This window comes from Ambystoma mexicanum, chromosome 5p, assembly GCF_040938575.1.
Source record: "Ambystoma mexicanum isolate Mex_15411 chromosome 5p, UKY_AmexF1_1, whole genome shotgun sequence".
NCBI classification, from domain to species: Eukaryota; Metazoa; Chordata; class Amphibia; order Caudata; family Ambystomatidae; genus Ambystoma; species Ambystoma mexicanum.
Window position 1 is genome coordinate 241,272,793 of NC_090930.1, and position 22,074 is coordinate 241,294,866.

Genomic DNA, 22,074 nt, shown 5'->3' on the forward strand with positions numbered 1-22,074 from the left:
GCTGATTATTGCACAAGTACAGATCACATAATTATGATGTAACCATTGCATAGCAAGTTACTTGAATAAATAAGCATTTCTAAAACTAACAAGGAACAAAAGAATGTTTTGAATGACTGATCACAAGAATTGAGTGCACAAGTGTGAGGGGTCACCCTTTCGCCATTTGATAGTAGATGAGATGATAGTAGATGAGTGACAATAGCAGCTGCATAAATGTAGTCGGGGACAATGGGCAGCAAAATATGGCAACACTAACATAACATGAATACATATGGTGAGAGCTAAAATGGCAAAATGAAATATTTACACACAATGTGCAAGAATATTTATAAGCAGTTTGCACTTTTTCATGAGGAAAATATACAAATAGAAGATTGATAGGAAGGAGCATTTAAATAAATGTTGGTATTATCATATGCAGTATATAAAACAATGAAAAGGCCAACAGTATCATTTGAGGTGAAAACCAGCCTGTTATTTAATAGGACTGTTAATGTAGACAAGCAGGTGGATGCATTATCCCTCACAGCCGTCATACTGGAGCAGCAGGATAAGGGCCCTATCTGGGACTCCATGTGTTATGCCAATACAACATCGAGTGTACGAGAGAAGATGAGAAGATATGCACTCAGACAACCATGTCAAATGTATCCTCTCACTGAAGGATGTCAGATGGAGGGATGTCAGCATGCACAACTGGGTATCATGTAGTGCTGAGTGAAATCAGATGTCGCCACAAAGAAGCTATACCAGGACATACTAAACCGATATGAAAATAATGAAGAGTAACAATGTAACTGAAGTGGTAAGCGAAACATGTATGAGACGATAAAGTAATCATATATACAAAGAAGAAAGAAGTAACTTGTTGACCTATAAGTATAAATACGCAGCAACGCAAGGTAGATGAGAGACATAGAAGTTTGTTATAGAGGAAAATATAACGTGGCAAGGACGGCCATGATAGGAAAATGGGTGCCGGCTTGTGGAAAGATTCAAGTCAGCTACCTCAGAAAAAGACCAAGGCTGCAGAGTCAGGAGATGCTGGAAAAAAATCTTTGTGTGCAAACAAATAGGAGTCTATGCTATTTCAAGGAATAATTGCAAAGCACACATGGAGGCAAAGAGATAAGACATGAAAGTGAGGAATATTTCTCTTACATTAAAGAATAAGAAAACATTAGCAAGAGCCAAAGTATTGGACAATTAACAATGGATAAGGTTCCTAAAAGATGGAGTGAGCAAGTCTCTAGGGTCCAAGAGGAGCAATGACACCCAGCATTATTAAATCAAATAGCAGTAAATATTAGGTTGAAATGGCCACATTTGCAGTCTCCTTCCACGTGATCCAGAGGTTGGAAACAAGGGCTATTCATTAAGCTGTGGATGAAGATAGTGATGTGCTTACGTTCCCTTGAATGTTCCAGAACAGAGTGCAGGCTACAAGGTCAACTAGAAATGGGAAACTTTGGCTCATTGCCGGACTGGAGAGAGATGATGGACTAATTGGGAAAGTGGGGAGTAATCTGATGTGACTCAAGCACCTGGGTTTAATTTTGCTTACGTGCTGGTAGCCGGGCTGAAAGTCCAAGGTTGGGATGCCAACCAATCATTGGGTCTATGGGGCAACCTGCTATACAATGTTGCATAGACCAATCCGCTGCCATTTTGTCCGCTATAATCAGTGCTATACATATTTAGAGGTAGTTCTAGGCGTGCCTCAAAGAAAAGTAACAGCCAATGAAGTACACACCCATCTGTATTCTATAAGTAGATATGTTCCTCTAACCAATCCCTCCCGTTGATATTTTTTATAGTTTGCCAAGTAGAATGATTTCATAGATGACACATATTGGGGTATAAAACCTCTGAGTAATCATGTTTTTGTGTGAGTGTGCAAGCATCAGTCCAATGTCTGTCATTTTATGCTACTGTATTAAATTGAGAATAACATAATACTTTGCCACATTCTTTGAGTCTGTCCGGTTATTTGGTCTGAGATCTTTATTGGTAGTCCCATTTAGCACAAGAGACGCTTCAAGGTGCTGGAGCACATTAGGTATTGCCAGCATTGATCCAATCACAAATATTTGGAATTCTATTCCATCGAAGTTTTATTTCATCATCACCATTATAGAAGTGACCAACCATATATATTTTAATTTAATTTAATTTATTTGTTTATAAAGCGCTGAAAGCCCACGGGCATCAGAGCGCTAATAAAGAAACAGGACAACAAGTAGTGAGCACAGGACACAAGTGAATTGACCGATTTCCTCCGAAGAGACTAACCTGTTTCGCGAATTTAGTTGAAAAGAAATGTTTTCAATTTTTTTCGGAAGGAAATGTAGTTGGACTCGAGCTTCAGTGTGATGGGTAGTTTGTTCCATTTTTTTATACTTGGAGTCGGAAAGGCTTTTCCAAGTCTGTGCTGTTTTTTAGTTGTGGAGGTTTGTAGTTGTCCTGTATTAGAGGATCTGAGTCGCCTAGTAGGGGTATACCAATTTTTTGAGGTAAACTGGTGCATTGCGGTATAAGCAGCGGTGAACCATAGTAAGAGATTTAAACATGATTCTTTCTTTCATGGCCAACCAATGGAGGGCCTTTCTTTCGTCGGTGATGTGTTCCCTCCAAGTTTTTCCCGTGATGGTCCTGATGGCGTTATTTTGAATCACGATATATATTGGTCTTTGCCCTACACTGCAGAGGTCCCGCTTGAACTGTTCAGGACCGATAGTCTCCTCACTCCTGATGATTGCGAAGGGAAAGAAACACGGGAAGCAAGGCGAATGAAAGACACAGACTCCAGGGGATGAAACCAATTTCCTTTCAGGTTTTCAAAGTCCCTAAATGCATAAGGGATGGCTTTCTGAAGGCCAGGAGCCAAGCAGCTCAGGATCTACTGATGCTCTTACAATGCAGCATTCCCTTTCTCCATCCATTCATCCATTTAGTGTCTGAATGTGCCCTTGCTGTGCAGGAAGCCCGTGCTTTGCCTGGGCCCTTATCCCGATGCAGCGCGCATCGCCTTCCAGCAAAAGTCTGCCTAGACATTATTGATAATGCATTCCACTGGTAACGCGCAGACTTGAAAATTGTGACCTGCAATATCACAGAAGCAAAATCAATGTGTCAAGTTTCACTGGAAATTGGAAAGTTAATATAATTCGCCACACAAGGATGATTAACAATCTGCCTGCTAAAAAGGTGATAGCGCAGAAAGAGCACATCTCACTGCTGAAGGGCAGAGGAGCCTTATTCAGAAGAAGAAAAACACACCCACAAATGCAATTATTATTGTGGAAAAGACCATAAACAGTGATTAAAAGAGATGCTTTCACGGCCAAAATCCACCACGGTTCTTAATTACTGTCTTCAATAACAGCCCTCGAGCACTTGTCTCTCTGCTTGTGGGAAGTGGGGTGTGAGCATGAAAGCCGCGGTCACGTGTCTGCCCATTTCCTTCCTTCTTGTCTCCTGGTACATTATCGGGGGAAAGAAACCTCCATTTCGATACTTTGCTGTAATATCGACTGTAGGAAGAGATTGATTAAAGAGTCGCCCTGGGGCTTTCATAAAGCCTTACATCTAAAAAGAAATTTACAGCTGCTTTTCATAAGAGCAGAATGGCGAGCCACCTGGTATAACTCAATAGCCGGTCCAACTAAATCCCTTTTCAATGATATTTATTGAGAATATCAAGTAACCGGTAAACGCTGAATGTAAAACTTATATATCTCTAATGTGTTTTCTTTATGTTAAAATGCTTGAAATCGCAGCACTACACTATCACTGATGACGGCAGTAACGATTTTATCAAATAATTAAGTGCACCAAAAACATTGCATCATAATATGAACTAGCAAACATTTTCTCTAATTTATAAAGCAACTGTACCTGAGGAGGGGGGCATTACCCGACCGGCAATGCCACCCCTCCTCGGGTTCTAATGCTATTAGTACCCTGGTCCTTTGTACAGGCGTACTAACTAATAGTATTTTTTTCGTTGTGGAATTCCACAACTCGAGAAAAAAAAAATTGCATCGGGGAAAATGGACAACAAGTAATTCCTTCTCTGGTTCCATGGTGGTCATGAAAAAGATATAAACAAAAGTAAATAAAAAAAATGGCCCCATGGACCAAAGCAAAGGGACCCATTTGGTTGATGCTTCCACATGCTGTAATGTTAGGGTGAGAAAGGAAATGCGCACCAAGCCCAGTTTAATTAATATACTTAGGGATTTAAGCACACAACCCTTTCATCACACACATGTGTACCCTTCTCGCTAGGTTACACATATACACGGCTGGAATATCTGTCACTGCAGGTCAGCTTTGCAGAATTTTAGGAGAGGAAAGACTGAGCGAAGCAGCCTGGTCTTAAGGTACAGATACCTGTGTGCATGGGGTTGTCTGCATGACCTGTTCCCAATGCACTGACATCCTTAAATAACTATACACATTAAGTATATATCATACAGCTCTGAAACGTCTTCAGTATATGTAGGAAGCACACAGTCCATGGGCTGCAGCCAAATGCTCTATCTCCCACACAACACCCTCAAGATGGCTTCCATCGTTTAGCTGTGTTATACAAACGGTTAGGTGTTGGCAATACAAAGAAAGGGCAAACAGCAACTGTACAATCCAAACGCTAAACATGGCTCCAGCATTCAAATGCAGTCCACATTTTAGACATAAGCATAGATCTCAAATGGTAGGAAATGTCGCTCTATACTCTGTTAAAAAGACACTGGGCCTCATTACATGTAGTGCGGTAAGGGTTTACCGGTACCGGTAAGGGCACCGGTACCGGTAAACCCTTACCGCCTTACTACGAGGTCCCTTTGCGGGTTGGTACTTTAACAGCTGCTTTTTAGCAGGCGTTAAAAACCAACCCGCAAAGGGACCAGGGTGCTAATTACGGTACCGCAATTTGCGGCACCGTAATTAGCACCTTCCCCATTCCCATTATGCCCTATGGGGCAAAAATGGGAATGGGGAAGGGCAATGGGGTAAGGGGGAATTACTGTCCCGCCAACCATGGAATAGGGCGGTAATTCCCCTTTTCTCCAAGGCGGTGCCGGTATTTTACCGGCATGGACCAAGGTGCTAATAGCACCTTGGTCCACCGCCTACCGTGTAAGGAGGCCCACTGCAACTAGAGTCTGGCTGTTAACCATGCTTGATACAAGTGCTATAAATACACAACACATTTGCTGTCACTTTTAGTACCACTCAGGTAGCCCCAAATGTGGCCTGCAGAATGTGGCTGCATCCTTATTTAGTTATATCATAGAGCACCTATGAGATTCACCTTCTCTGTCCTACCATTGGGTACTCTTAACACGTAGTAATTGTCTGAAGGTGTCTATCAATACACAGGATTTGAAGATGTGAAAGTTTACATTTTGTATATGTCATAATACATCGTTTTATTTCAAAATAAATTATGCAGCCATTTTAAACATGTTTAATGCACACATAAATGTTGCAAAACTTGATTTTTAATGAAAAGGTCTGCAGAAAACATTACCACGACAAGTGCATTTGTCTATGGTGTTAGCACTAGAGCAACATCCGTCTCCGGGCAGAAAACTATTCTTTCAATGCATGTTTTGCACCAGGGCAAAGTTTGTCCTAATGTTAATGAGAGATGATAGTAGCACTAGAACAAATGTTGTCCTTGTGCAAAAATGCATTGAAAGTATGTGTTTTTTGCACCAGGTTATTTTTTGCACTAGTGCTAATACCATGCACAATTGCACTTGCCATGGTGTCAAGGTTTTGTAACATGGTCACAATATTTTTGGCACTAAGGCAAGGGTGTCCCTAGTGCTAATACCATGCAACTTTGCAATTGCACCGGTGTAACGTGTCTGTAATCTTGCCCCAGATAGACAGAATAAGTTATCTTTCTACAATGTTATTGACAGGTGCCGCCTAATGCATATATACCATTACTGGTTCTATTCAGAAAGAGCCATTATATTGAACATGCAGAGGAACCCAGCACAGTTACACCATAAGCTGGCAATTTCATTATTTTGTAATTGATGAAATAGCATCTTATTTGCACTACAAGATAATGTTTGACTTGTAGGTTTTGTCTCTTTGCACTGTTTTTAATTACCGGTGCATTCATCAGAACAATTCTGTTCTAAATTGGTGTAGTTGACTATTGTATATAAAATACAAAGTGCCGAATTGTCCATTAGAAACGTTTGCCTAGTTGGAAATCCTTTAATTCTCTAGCATGCATACCTTTTCCCTTTTTTAGTTAAACATCATTTGTATGTTCCTAAATACTGGTCTGTTTTCACCCATCACAATGTACACTTCCTCTATTTAATTGTATTTGCCATTGTTATTTATATGTTATAAACATCTTCCTTCTATTAATTCTGTAAAGGTTTATGGAATTAGCGCAAACCAGCAATCCCACATTTCTCTCTATTCTCACCACCTTTTTGTTCAAATTTTAATAAGGGTTAAAAGACTAGAAATGTTAAAAGAGATTAGAAATGTTATTAGTAAAGGGTGAGTTCCCTGTTCAGTGCATGTCTGAGTTACTTACAACTCTGATACACTCAAAAACATCAAACAATTGTGTTTAGTTCATGTAGTTAACACAACATTCTCCAGTCATTGGCGGAGAACTATATATTAAATGCATGTGTGTGCTACATGCAGTGAATGGTCACGTGCAACCTTCTGATTCTCCAGCGTCCATAGAGTTAAACTGTAAACAGCATTTACTGTATGTGTAAGGTACTTTTCAGCAGACATTGACTGTGGGTCATGTTTTATTTATGTCTAGCCAACAGTCTTCGCTTGCCGACACTATTCAGTAAATGAACTTAGAGTGTCAACTGGTTTCAAGCTTAAAGAGTCTGTAATGTTTCCCCTTCCTGCTGAGACTCACAAACACCAGGCAGCTCTGCTGATCAAGGCTGCCTCTTTTCTTCACCCGGTGGGCCTGATTAGCAAAACCTTTTTCAACGGGATTGCACCATTGTAAAACGTTTTTGTAAATCAGACCCCATGTGTCTTGAGAGGTCTTGCTAATTTGCATAATGCTTCCCTCTAGGATTTCATCATTCTGAGTGGATGCACAAGTTTAGCGTGACAGTGTGTTTTTTTCGGGGGTGTTTTCTCTCAAGGAGAACTGCTAATTTGTACCCCTCTCCTGCTGGTGTCCAAGACCTGGAATTCAAAATAAAGCTTTTTCTATAGAAACACTACCTAATAGAGAGTCACATCATGTGTTTAAGATGTACTTCTGTGTCCCTTAGGAACAACGGAAGTTGTACATGAGGCACAGACCAGAACATCTCATGTTGAAAGCTTTAGAAAAAATCTCATCATTTCGTTTCCAAATCAACACTATAAAGGTTGCATGCTGTCCCGAGCGGTGAAGAAACTATTTGTATAATAGATTTTGATTTGTTTTCTGTGGCCATTGGCCGTTTGCTAAAATAGAGGAAAGAGATCATGAATTACTCTGCCCAGGGCACAGTATGTGCCCAAGCTGCACCTCATTTGAGAATACAGTTTGAGAGTTGATTATATTCAATATACAGTGAAGGTCTTCACATTTGCAACAGAACGCTTTCAAACCAATATTATTTGAAATACAGAGGAGGCAAAGTGTGCCATTCGATTGTCTTTTTAGACTAGTTGGAAAATAGAATCATCTATATTTCAGCCAAGTCACACACAGCACCGCACCATCCAATAGTCATTACTCGAAGGTCACCTCTAGGTCAGTGCCAAATGGACAATAGATTGTGGGTATGCAAATTAGCTCAAATGTCAAATCATTTCTCCAGGAAAATGTCTTGGTCTATAGAGAAGTGCTATTTTATACATCTCATCTTACAATCCAACACAGGCAACTCTCAAGGATTCAGACGACTGGACACATGTTTCACCCTTATTAGTGATCAGTCATCATTCAATACAGTACTTGTGGCTGGAGCATTGGGGCATGTTGAGCAAACACCAACATGGTAGATTTAAAACACTTTTTTCAAAACTTTCTCTTAAAATGTGAATGCAGCATTAGCCATTTCCGCCATGCCATTCACAGCAGTGCATCAACAATTAGCCATTACTTTAAGTTCACCTCCAAGTGCGAGCCAAAAGGGCAACGAATTGTGACAATGATATTTAGCACACATTTCAAATATTTGCTTCAGAAAAATGTCTTTGTGTATAGGGCAGTGCTATTTTATACATAGCATTTTTAGATCCGAGACAGAAAACTCTCATCCAGATTGTATTGCTAATTTCTTTATTTATATTAAGTGCTTTATTGTTAAATACAATCCACCTGTTGCACTACACTAAACAAAGGTAAGTACAAAAACATGCATTTTAAAAATTACATACAGAGTCCTTTATAATTAACATGAGTTCAACACATTTCCTTTCTAACAAGACCTCAAAGTTTTCTTAAAAAACAATAAAAACAGGCAGTACAATATCCACTATTACTATTGATATACACATTCATAACATTTCATAAGTAATTCAACCCACAGTGAGCTGACCCTCACACTTTGTCAATATTAGTCACAAATATCACCTTAATTGTGTGTGAATATATTTTAATGTAGATTGCTACATTTGAATTTTGCAAATTTCAACACCTTAATTACAATTTTTAAGTTTCTTCCAAACTAGTGTTTACCCTCAGCCAAATTTGATATACCACATACATTACCACCAACTATCCTGCAGCATATATCATGGACCAAATTGATCTGATCAATTGAATTGATCTGTCTCCTTTCCAATAGAGGTGTCCAAGAGCTGAAAATTGCGTGAGGACATATCTGCAGGTCTCAACCTGTGTCTTACACATGCAACATAGGCGCATGTCCCCAGGGATGCCCTTCCAGGTATTTGCCAGGACTGGTAAGATATTGAAGCGTACATATGAAATGAAGCGAATCAGTACAGGAAGTATACGTTTTACCAGAGTGTGGTGCCTCATTAAACATTCCCTGTTGGGAATAAATGATGTACTTATGCAATGTATCTAGATGGGCAAGAGATTGTATTCTATCATACATTTTAGTTTTTATTGATAGTTTACTTATGAAAATAGGAATATCCAATTCGCAGTCACATGGCAAAGCAATATCTAGAGACTTGCATCTCCATATTTCTAAATCCTGTGCAGCGTGTAAATCGCCTTGAATGATATATAGTGTGAGAAAACAAAGTGTCCTGAGCAGACAGAGCATATGTGAACTGGACCCACAAACTACATACTGCTTCTTTTCCAGACAGACTTCAATGATTGGAGGCCAAGTTCCAACCTAATTGCCTCTACTGAGACCAATTGTATTACTATACCATTATATCACGTCCCATTGCATCATCCACCTGTTCAAGCACACACACCATATAATCCATAGTGTTACAGCCCAACTTCTACTGAATCATTAGAGAAGCTGCTGTCATTGAACACACCCATTTTAAGTCATGCTGCATAGATCATTATGGTTTCTACAACCTAAGCCCATCTTTTCTCATATCAAATTCAAACTTTGGACTTCCACCGAGAAGTCTTGATTCTTGAATCAGGTCTCTAGTCTCAGATTTGGCAAATCATGTTTGGTGGTCAAGCCTTCATAAACCAGGCCTCCAGACACTGTAACTGTCTGCTCTCTCAATCACATATCCTTCTGTAAAGATAGATAGATAGATAGATAGATAGATAGATAGATAGATAGATAGATAGATAGATAGATAGATAGATAGATAGATAGATAGATAGATAGATAGATAGATAGATAGACAGATAGAGGCTTGGTCATGCTGCTTTACGCTGCAGCCTGGCTGTTATATTTTTAAACATAAAGATATTTTTGGGCAATTAAATTTGGATTCCAGCGATGATCGTTTGTGAAATATATGAGCCAATCTGGAGTGTGACTCAAAGGTGCCACTCTAGCCTAAAGCTGGTTGGATATATTGCTTATTGTTTGAGGCATCGTGCCAAGAGACAAGCCTGTGACTGATTGTTGTGCTCTGCAAATGATAGTAGTAGTAGTAGCAACAGTAGTATTGATAATAACAACAGCACTAATAATAATTAATTATACTAATAATAGGAGTAATAAAAAACGTAAGAGATCCAGTGTGATAGGAATGGCTCCTTCAACTTTAGCACCAGTTACTAGTGTTGGTATTATTATTATTATTATTATTATTATTATTATTATTATTATTATTATTATTATTATTATTATTATTATTACTTTACCCAACATACACTAGACCAGGTCATTGCTCTCTCTCTCCCTCTCTCCCATTCATTCTGTGCTCTCTTTCTATCTCTTGTTGGTCTTGCTCTCTCATTCCATGCCTCTCTCTCTCTCTCTCTCTTTCCCTCTCTTTCTCTCCCTCTTTTTCTCTCTCTCTCTTTCTATCTCTCGCTCTCTCTCTCTCTTTCTTTATCTCTCCTCCTCTCTCTCTCTCTCTCCCACTTGCTCACTCTCTCTGGGCAGAAATGATTTTTCGGGTGCATGCTTGCCAGAGCCACCTCAGCCATTGCTGATAAAAATAAATACAAATATCTTGTTGAAAGTGCTGCTACTTTGTTATGTTTAAAAGTAGAGTCATTTTAGCATAGACAAGAATGATGACAACAAAATAAGAATTAATTGTCTTTATGGGGGAGTGGGACCGGAGGAGCAGGCTGAAGGGTCTACAACTGTGTTTATTTTCTAGTTTGTCTAATAAATAGTGTTTGTACATACTGTAACCCATGTGTGAGTTCAGCAACACCACCAACCAAATCAGTAGACAGCATGCAAAACTACACATTGTGTTGAAGATCACAGACTAAAGAGATCATTGGCTTTAATCAGAGCATGATCCTTTATACAATGGACAAATATTTTAAGAGTCAAAATTGTGTGTATTTTCTGCAAATGAAGCTATTAAACACTGACATTATTTAAGTGTAATAACATGTTTACTTGACCCTTTTAACATTGTACAATGTTAATTTCCAATTTTCACTTTCAATATGTACTATAGTCATTATAAACATACTGCATTTGTCTTACTGAGTAAAGCAATTATCAAAAGCCAGAACGGCCATCTACATTCTCTTGTTATCATTCTAAGTGCACTCAAATTGGATTCCTTCAAACTGCCCCTGCAAAAAAGGGAAGTGACAAATTCCACCAACCTGGGTTCCTGACTGCTTTGCACAAATTCAAATATTTTGTGAAAATATGTATGACCGCTGAGCTTTATATTTCACAAATATGTCTGTGATAAAAGGGATGTATAGTTGACTAACTTGGGCTTTCATTTTTCACAACATTCACGCTAACAATAAAGTATGTGTAAGCAGTGTGTGTAACCATAAATCACATATGCTCTTTGGGATGGATTCAGGAACTGAATGTCTGGATAAATAAGCTGTAGTATCCCTCAATTTGTTGGGATATGAAGGCAGCCAAGAAAGACATTTAGAATAGAAGAGATTGAGAGGGGAAGTTGCGTGATAAGGTAAGGATGTCTATGTGTAGTGGGGTGTGTGCATGGCCAGTCCCAAATGCACAGAAACATACATCCTAAGATAAGTATTTATATGGAATTGTAGTACTAGTAGTAACAGCAATATATAACTATTCTTATTATTCTTATTCTTATTCTTATTATTATTATAATTATTATTATTATTATTATTGTTGGCTTTGTGTCTCCTGTCTCACAATTGTTTTGGTTCACGCATGCACTGTGTAGATGGAAAAGCAGAATGCTGACAACAGAGTGTTTCGGGCTGTACAAGGTGAAGTCTGCTCTTCAATGGAGCTTCCCTTAGTTTTTCTTTAGGCCTTCATCAGGACACAAAGAGAATGTTTAATCGCCATGTTCAATATGTAATGTCAGAATTTCTTAGCATGGTTGGGTAGAGCATTCTTTTCTCATTTGGCAAGAAACACAAAGTCAACCACTAGATTTGTTGATCTTTTGTGTTTACTGATGAAACTTGGCCTATGGAGATAATTTATATTACTATGTATGGCCAGTCTCGATGATTCATGGCATCAAGTCCAGAAAATGTATTGCGTTGTATAGAGTGAACGTTCACCAAAATTAAATGTAGCATTTTATTAGACAATGTAGGTGCACTTTTACTAAGACCATCACAAACCACCTGTGTAGAAGAGTCATCTAGATTTGGAACATAGACTGTATTGTTTTCCTTAAATTATTTTATACTAAACTAATACATCTGTATATCTATATATTTGTATATGAGTATTTGGGTTGCCCCTGAGAGGCAAGAATGCTATGAGTGGATACAGATTGTGAAAAACTCAGCATGATAGAGGAATAGCCAGAGTTACTTATTTTATTTATTTATTTATTTTATTGTTCATATGTAATGCTCATAATATCAGCGTGTGGTTTCTAAGAGCAGGATCGGGATTCAAATCTGTGTTGCACTGCTATCCTTCCTCCCCAAGATGTACCTAGTTGAAACGTGTCTCCGGCGGGCATTGTTTCCATATAGTTTCCTATCCCTATTGAGGTAGACATTGGTCTGGCCCCACCTTTATAGGTAGGCAATCAGTGATTGGCAAGATGCTCATTGAGGATAATTGTATTTGAGGTCTTCCTGAAATATAGAATTTAGAGGGCGCAGGGGATGTCTTATCTGTGCATCTGCAGAGGTGACCTAGATGAGGGATGTCTTCCTGACAATGAGAAGTGTTATTAGTGTTTTTGCCTGAAATAGCCTTCAGAATGGAGGAGAGAGGTGTGTAGGGTATTTTTGTGGAGATTTGGGGCCTGACGGTATTTTCTTACCTCCGAAAAATAACTTAGCAACAATCACTCCTTGTATTCAGATTGGGCCATGTACACAATAATACAGTGGACATGCATTATTTCAGCACACAGACATGCGTGGTTGGTATGTGTGGTTGGTATGCATGGTTGGTGGTATTTTGGTGAGCATAATTCCCTTGTTTTATTTGTGGCCCCAATATCCAGAACCCCTTATTTTTGTTTAGATTTTTCGTGTACTCACTAGAGAGACTTCAGGCTTGCATTTCAGGAACACCATATTTTCATTTTTAGTGTGCCACCATGGGCAATTTCTCTCTGTCTTATCTACGGCAGCGAACTATCATGTGGTATTTTCACTATCTTATATACGGTAGTGAACTATGTCCCGGGCCTCCCTTTTTGCCGACTCATAGACCTCCGGCAGACTACAACACACACAGTTAGTTATAATTGCTCATACTGAATTACATCGTGCACACGGCTGCAGCCAAATCTTATGTTTAGCTACCTTGAAAATGACAATTGCACTGTCTAAACATCTCCCCACATCATCAGCACTGTATTGGTAAATATAAAACACACCACCCGTCTGCTTTCAAATATTTTTGTGTATTATAAAAGTTGCATTTAAACACGATCTCACTCTTTACAGAAATAAATGAAATAGCACAGTAACAGCATTATCTGTGATACACTGAAAAGAGAGTGGCGGAGACAAGAACTCAATTTGCAACATTAAACATGTGAGTAAAGCACAGGAATCTCCTTTCCTACATAGACTGAATATTCTCGTACACACTCAGCCCCCACACCTCAGCGAGATAATTACCAGGCTTATTCAGCATGTAACTTCTTTGGCTGTTCGCCTTCTGGAGGGGTTCACCCAGCAAGGACAAGCATCTGCCGTCACTCGAACTGGGACTTATTGACTGGAAAATCCAGTCTCTGCAACCAAGTGGAATCTGCTTTAGGAATCAGGCCTCCCCAGCTGTCAGCCCCGTCCTTCTTCCAGCTGTGTCAAGATGTCTCTCCCTTTCTTCCCCCAGATTCTGCAGCAAAGCACTAGTCACAGCCTCTAACATGATGCTTGATGTGACGTGCTCCAATCAGAATCAATCATGTTCTATCCTCCTACTTTTAACAATGGTTCTTCTTGCACATTTGCAACTGTAACAAGCTGATTTCCTGCTTATTCGAAGTCTTTGCTTCCTGCAGTTACTGTGGACAGAGCACAGGAAGGCAAAGAAAAAAAAAATTGAATGTGTGTTTAAAACTGATTTTCATAGTCTGCCTCTTTTTGCAGTGAAGACACATTCTTTTATTAATGAGTTATAATTATTAGTCTTGTTAGTGATATTAGTTTGTTAATTACCAAATGTGTCTCTTGCAACATAGGCATTTCAGGTGAGAAATGGTGTGCATTTTGAAGGTACAGATGTGTGCTTTTAACTGTGAAAAATGTATTTGCATTTTATATGTAAAAATCGTTTTTGACTGAATAACCTGCCCTTACTTATATGTCCATGTTACACTGGCAACACATAGCTTGAAACAACTGCATCATAGCAATGCACCACCCATGCATTGGCGCTGCATAAAAAAAAACATGCTACACATTGATCCTGTGCAGTAGTGCTGTACTCTGTGCTGTAACATGCCAAATACCTTACAGGTATGGCATATTTGTAGGTAGTGGGTGTGAGGGTTGCAAGAGTGTTGGTGAAAGTGTGGAGGATGTATGTTGGGTCGATGTTTCAGTGGTGCAGATGTGCTGGTGATCTCAGGTAGGATGTGTTTCAGTGCAACGTGCTTGATATTGACATTCATGGGCTTGGACCTGAAGGTCAAGGCGATGAGCTTTCCTTTCAGTATGTTCATGTGGAAGTTACTGAAAGGGGCTGGGGGATGCCTTGGCTGGTTTAGGTTGGCCCTATCAAGGAGGGATGTGTGTTATTGCAGGATGATTATGGCTGCATGGTCTGTCCAGAGTAAATGTATAGGGAAGGTATTTGATGCTTGGAAAGGTGTTGGATACCAGACTAAGTGTGCTGATTAGTTGTGATTTGGTACTGTGATGAGATGCTTGATGTCTATGGTGATGAGGTTTTCTTGGTGGCCTAGCTTGATTTTCTTGGTGGTCAGTTTGAGGTCTCAGTGAAATATGTTAGTTCTGTTGTTGACAGATGCTTTGGTGATGAGGTCTGTGATTTCATCGAGAAAAGCCTTGCTGGTTTGTGTCGGTTGGCTGATAAGGTAGATGGTGTCTGTCTGAGCATGGACTACAGGAAGAGGTAAGTTAGGAGTTTAAAGAATATGAGTGTTTTGTGTTCCTACATGCAAGTTCATTTGGTCTTGAAGAACTATTGCAAGCCCAATGCCAGCCTACCCTTTGCATTTCTTGTGTTGGATGCTGTAGCCTGTGGGAACATCCAGGATTGTGTAGGGGTTTAGGGGTGAACACGGTCCCTGAGATAAAGGGTGCATTTAGGTTATGCGTGGTGATGAGGTCAGCATTGTTTGCCTCAGTTAGTACTGTGGAGTTAGCATAGCGAGCATGAGGTTGCACGTGTGTTTTGATGGTAGAGTGTGGGTGGTGATTAGTGGGATATGGATGAAGTCTGTGGGCTGCAGGTGCATGGGTGCTGAGTCAAAACCTGATTCATGGAATAATGTGCATGTAAAATGGGAAATTGCGTGCCATTCTGGCCAGAAATCCCCATTCATCAAACAGGGATTTGCACGCAGAATGGCACGCACATCCCCATTTTGCACGTAAATAATTCCATGAGTCAGGGTTTATGTGTTTCCATTTGTGTGGGGGGCATAGAGGGATGAGTGTGTTGTAATGCTGTTCTTCTGGCTTTATAGGAGAAGAAATCATCAGTGATCAGCAGATGGTCAGGGCAGAGGTCATGTGAACTTGGTCCACTAGCAGAAGCTGATCAGATGCAATCCAAAAGGCTGGAAGAAAGCATAAGAAAGAAAACAAATGGGTATGGCAGACCCAAATAGTGGCAAAAGGTTAGCAGTGCTTAGGGGCCGATGTAAAGTGATATTGAACCACTTGTGCCAGCTCTCCAAGTGCAAGAGCCTAAAGAGGGAACCACAACCTTCTAGACACCAAGGGGACAATCAATATGGCTCTGACTACCTCCACTCTGAACTGGAAACCTTGCCCCAGCAAATAAGGTATCTGTTGATATTTCAAAAAATGCCTTGTAGAATAATAACTACAAATGTCATTCAACCATCTAGAGTAAGACTGAAGGCCCTGCCTTCATCCACTAGTAAGAATAGGGCCAATAAATCTCCAAGTAGAAATTGCAAAACAGAGAATACATACATACACCTTTCACCTTGCTTCTGCACACTCCTGCCCCATACCTAGCAAGATGGCAGAATAGAAACATGCTGAATCTCTCCAAATTGCTGTGATAACAGAGTTCTACATACAGAGCAGAAAACCCACCCCCAGCACCAGGTTTTCCAAACTCTGAGAACAGCCAAATGGTTCCCTGTAGCCACTGAGACAGACACAAAGTGAGAGCTGTGGGAGGAAGTCAAAGTTAGAATCCACAAGAGGGGGTTCCTTCATTGGTGCAGACCTTAAGTGCAGTATTTTGGCCAGTAAATACCAGTGTCCTGTGTGATCATGAATGGCAAAAATCTATGTTTTTTTTCAAATAAAGTGTGATGCAGAAGTTATTCTAATTCCATGCATTTCATACATTATTCCATATTTTCCCTCTTGCATTTATGAAACAAATTAATAATTGGACCTGATTCACATTTTCTTGCACTAGATCAAATCAAGGGATTGCTAGAGTATTTCAGATTTGCTCCTGTGACTTCATACCTGATTACCAAATTGTAAGGCAGTCCCTGTCAGGAGAGTATACCAGGACTGCCAGCAGAACTGTGACATTATTAAGTGAAGGCATCTGGCACCCAGATTTGAGAAGTAACAGAAAAGGCACCTGGGACCATATGTAAAAAGTGAAAGTAGAAGGATCTGGGCCCAAGGTAGTCCGTGGCAGGAAAGTATATCAGGGCTGTAAGTTGAACTGGTCAGCAGTCTTCCAAGACACAGTACCTGGATGAAGGGCACACCAGGTTGGCTGGGTCATGAAGAGCAAATAAGGGGAAGAGAAAATATGACCCTTGACCAAGTCGGAGGAAGAAAGAATAACCTAGTGCCTGGCAGGAGAGTATAGCAGGCAGGCAGGGGTTGAGAAGAAGCTAGTGAACGGTATATTGTAAATACTGTGAACAGTGTAGCCAGGGGAAATGAGTTAGTCCACCTTGTGCTATTTGCAAGAATCCTGAGAAGCCAAGAGAGGATAGGTGCCCTCTTTGCACTGTGAACAATGTAACCAAGGGAAGGGGGTCATTTTCCCCTGGTATTTGTGAGAACCTGGAGAAGCCAAGGGAGAAGAGGTGTCCTCTTGCTATTGTAAAATCTGTGGAAAGCAAAAAGAGGAGAACCTCTTGGCATTGCAAATACTGTGACATGGGGAAGGGAGTCATTCCCCTGGCCTTGTCTACAGACCTGTTGGTTGGAACTTTGCACTTTTGCTTTGATTTAACCTGGAACTTTATTTTGGGCTTTTTGAGGAGAACTGAAATCCTGAGAAGTGCCAGTCCTCTGGACCAGAAAATCCCTTTATTCCTTTGTTATTAGTTGTAAGCGTACAGGTTGGAAATAGGCATTTGACACAGGACTATTTTGATTTCAACTGGACATCCTGACTGAGTGCCTACTCTTTTTTTGAGGTAGAGAAACACCTTTTAGTGATAGGGCGAGATAGGGTTTTTCCTTATATCATATTTAATTAAAGTTTATACAAACAAGTATATCACTACTGTGTCTGCATCATACTTCTTCCCTAATTGCAATAGATATGCATAAATCTCAGTAAACAATACAACCATTTTAAAGTTGTCATAACATCTTCAGCAATCAGTAGGCAGTCAAAGTTGGTCAATGCATTTCGGACCAGGCATGGTTCTTCATCAGAGCAATGTATTTGAACAAATAACATATACAACTAAGTGTAAAATAACAAATGGATTTGCTGGATGAAATGTAAATGTTTCCAAAAGCAAGGTATGGACATACCTGGCCTGGAGATATGCCAAGTTTGCCATGTAAAAAGGGAAAAGAAATATGCCAAATGTGGACTGATAAGAAAGAGAACATTACCAATATTGCAACTTGTGTAGACACAAGATGTTACACAATAACTCAATTTAGACAGATGAAACTATCACTATCCATCCATCTAATAAGGGTGGTGCATTTATTATATTGGAAACCTCAGATTACAATGATGAATGTCTGAGAAAACTCGGTATGTATGGTACTTATGCCAAATTGAATAATCTCACAAAAGACATCCACGCTACTTCAGCACTGCTACTTGAACCTGTATTTGATTCAGGATCGATTAATGATAAGACCAAGACATTTCTAGCAGTTCCTTATGTGACTTGTACCAGTATTATGTCTGTTACCTAGGATCCATACGTATCCAACCAAACCAGCAGGGACATCAATAGTAGCAGCCACACAAGGTATTTTACAACCACAAGGGAAACATATAGATTACTTCTTATGATACATCATTCAGAAAATCAACACATAAATTAAGGATTCCACACATGTCTTACAGATATCTGAATCCGTTGAACTTGAAGCAGATATGCTATTTACTGCTAATGTAATAAGCATATTTACTTCCATACCACGCAACTTAGGTCAGGACACAGTGACATGGTATACTATAAAACTAAATAGGAGCAGCTAAGCTATGTATTCTACTGCTCCTTGAAATTATTTCACAAAACACTTAGTTGTGTTTCAAGAACAAACATTATCAACAAACATTGGGTATTCCTATGGAGGCATTACAAGATTTCTTGAAGTATATCAATGCCATAGATGAACACATCCAATTCACAGCTAATATTGATGGTCTTTGTGTTCATTTGTTTATCTACTCAATTTAGATGTGTGTATAGCTATGGATTATTGAATGTAGTATTCACTAGTCGGGGTGCAGCCGTTGCTGATGAGACTTTCCTCATTTCTTTCTGTGCTTTCACGACCATCTAGGTGAATTGATGGTTTACTGGCTTGCACCATATCATTGTTTGATAATAACAATACTGTCCTGAATAGGGTGGTTCCCACTGTTTCCCTTGTCTTCCATTTCCTGATATGCCCCAGGGCAGAACTTTGATAATTTGCCCATTTTCACTAATATTATTGCAATGCTTTTGTGAATTCAATTTCACTATATTTCTACCTGCACATATGTCCATTCCCTTGTTACTTAGTGGAATAAATGTATGTTCTTTGTTGATTTGATATTTCCACATAGAACTGATAGACTTATTTATATTGCATAAGCATGTTAAACAATTGCTCAACCAATCTGCTCCCTGAAAGAAGAACTAAATGTAATTTGATTAATAGAAATGTGGCCTTTCCATGGATGTTATGTGTTCTATCCTTAACTCAGGAATGCATGGCAGACATCTGTCTCTGTGCCTCACATTAAGTTGTGGTAGGAAGTTAAGCCACACCAACATAATCTTAGTCTTTCCTCTATTACCTTTCAGCACACTGGTGGCCATCCAGGTCTCAATGTTCTTCAAAAAAGTGGCCAGTCTCTCAGCAGCAGTGGATGGAGCAATCAAAATGCAAAGACAAAGGTGTGTATCACCCATATCCTGCTGAAACAATGTCCTTGATGCCTGTGGTGGTCACCCAGGTGTCCAATGAAAATGTTGAAAGGTGAAGCAGGTGGAAAATTGAATACTGAAACCCACAGTCAGTTATGTGTATGCAATACAAGCAACTTACATGGTTTGCATCCTATACACCCAATACATAGTGCAGGCTGATATGGACTGACCAATAGGGAAACCAAGTGACTGGCTGACAAGTCAGTGTCTAACTTTCTTTGCTGATATGTGAGTAGCTCTGGCCCTCCAGAATTTCAGAGGCCCAGGATATTAAAGTCATCTCCATCATTTCCTGTGAGATAGTCTGTTCCTTGTTTGAAGGGATGGTATTTAAAGATACATGTTAAACCAAAAGAAACCTAGTTAGGGGTATTGATTATCCTGACGTTCCCGTTACTCAAAAGATACATTAACATTTTTAATTCATATGTTTGCAATTTGCATGATCACTGTGTGGGTATAGGAATATTGCTTGTTTGTGTGCCATCCTAACGTATACATGTTAATGGCTGCATCAGGTATGCGAGAGTGGCATTCAAGTTTAGCACCACTTACTGAATAAAAACAAGTTGTTCTTTTGTTACCAAGTGATTAGAACTAAAAAAAAAAAACCTTCACAGCAATTTAGAACATTGTTGTTTTTGCACCTGAGGCATTTTCATAGCCAGGCAAGACACTGGGTAGATCCTCACAGAGCCACGCTTTGCCTCGCCGGTACCGTATTTGGGATTTTGTATGTATAGAGAAGGACATGGTGGTTTGACAAAAATCATTAACATAAGTACAAACAAATGTACAAATAGTAATCAAGCCAGCACACAATTAAATGTGGAATGGATAAAAGGGCAAATAAAAATTAACTAGGTGTTTTTAGGGCTAATGTGAAACATGGACAGGCAATGATGCAAAGAGACGGGCAAGGGATGTGTACAGGGGGGTCAGAATATTTCTACTGATGTCAAGGGATGAAATGTTCTGGGGATAAGGAGAATGTATCAAGATCACGTGGAATCCCTCTCAGGCTGAAAGAGATGCAGCCTGAGGGCTTTTTGATGTCATGGTCTTTGGCCTTCCAGGCATGCAGTTCGAGGAGGGCGAAGAATCAGAATTGTGTCGAAGAGGCACGGGGATGAAAAATGTGCAGGTGAGACAGTGCGAGGAGGGGAGTAGTTGTCGGTAGAAGCAGTCAGGTGAGAGAAGAGCAATCAAAAAAGGGATTTTAAGAAATACATCAGAAATGTGTGGGGGCACTAGATGTATGTAATCTACTTTCCAATGTGGAATTGGCAAGGAAAGCTGGGTGAAGGACAGGGAAGGCATGTTTCAAAGAATGTTGCTGAGGGGTGTAAAGACAAAGGCCGAAGAGGAAACTTGGGCAGTAATTAAGATGCAAACAACTAGAGTGCATATTAAGGTTTTTATATGAATAATCGGTGAGAAGCAGTCCAATCTTACTGATATTAAGCATTTGGCAGTAGATGTAATGAATTGTTGCATCTGTAGATCAGTCTCAAAGAAATGTCTAAGACTGTGAGCTTTAGGGGAGGAATGAGGAGTTCAGGGGAAAGATCACTGGTGAGGGAAGGAGAGATGAGATCTTCCAAGAAGAGAGATTAATGACTCTTTGAGGAAGTAACCACAAAACAATAAACCTCCACCCAGTGGCAGAACACTGAGAGGCTTTTATAAATCAATGAAAAGAGGTCTGGGATAAAGGCATGAAATAAAATGAGCATGTCATCTTCAAGGTGGAGTTAGACACACTGAAAGAGAGAGATTGCATTACCAAGGAAGGATGTGTGTGTTGTGTAACATTTAGGGATTGAGGAACGGGGGTTGGTGGAAGACCTACAGAAGTGGGTAATATCAGAAATTGCTTTGTACTAATCTGCGTTTTCTCCCTCTGACCACAACATGTTCAAGAACTGGAAAAAGAAACAGAAATTGGATTTTTGTGGAATCGACTGGGATGGCTATTTAGAGAGCTGCCTACTGTTCCTTAGTCATGAGATCCCCTTTAACCAGTTCTAGCTTTTACAGTTAACCGAACTGTGGTCTCATGGACTTGCAATTCCTCAGTTTACATTTTGAGACTAAGTTTGCTATTGTCAATATGCAGAATGCTGTTGGATACAAATTAGAAGTGGCTGAAAATGACCATAATGACATGTACAGTATAATATGACAAAACATTGCATAGGAAACATAGAAACATTACTATACTTCAATAATCCACCTCATTGAGAGAAATAACTTTACCAGATCATACATGAGATGGGAACCTTGCAGCAATGTACCTACACCAATCCACAATATATGTGATGATTTCACCAACCATTTCAGAGGAAAATTACAAAATATATAGGAAACCATCTACACCAAATAGGAAGCAAATAGGAAGCAACATTCAAATCCCTGTCAATGAATTTCAACCTACAACTCTGTCGATGTACAGCTTTAAAGCAAGAAACAAATCAGACTTTAAATAATTTG

At 39.7% G+C, this 22,074-nt stretch overlaps 1 protein-coding gene across 4 annotated transcripts in view; it reads left to right on the forward strand.

Annotated features, from left to right (window-relative positions):
• TENM1 (teneurin transmembrane protein 1) overlaps positions 1–22,074 on the forward strand; it is a 2,006,416-nt gene that overhangs the window by 618,052 nt on the left and 1,366,290 nt on the right. For 3 of the 4 annotated variants that reach the window (XM_069612654.1, XM_069612656.1, XM_069612657.1), the window contains one exon: positions 19,456–19,548. The exons of the other annotated variant lie outside the window; for it this stretch is intronic. In XM_069612654.1, the coding sequence (XP_069468755.1) occupies positions 19,456–19,548 (93 nt within the window). The remainder of the gene's footprint in view (positions 1–19,455; positions 19,549–22,074) is intronic. 4 annotated transcript variants of the gene reach the window in all.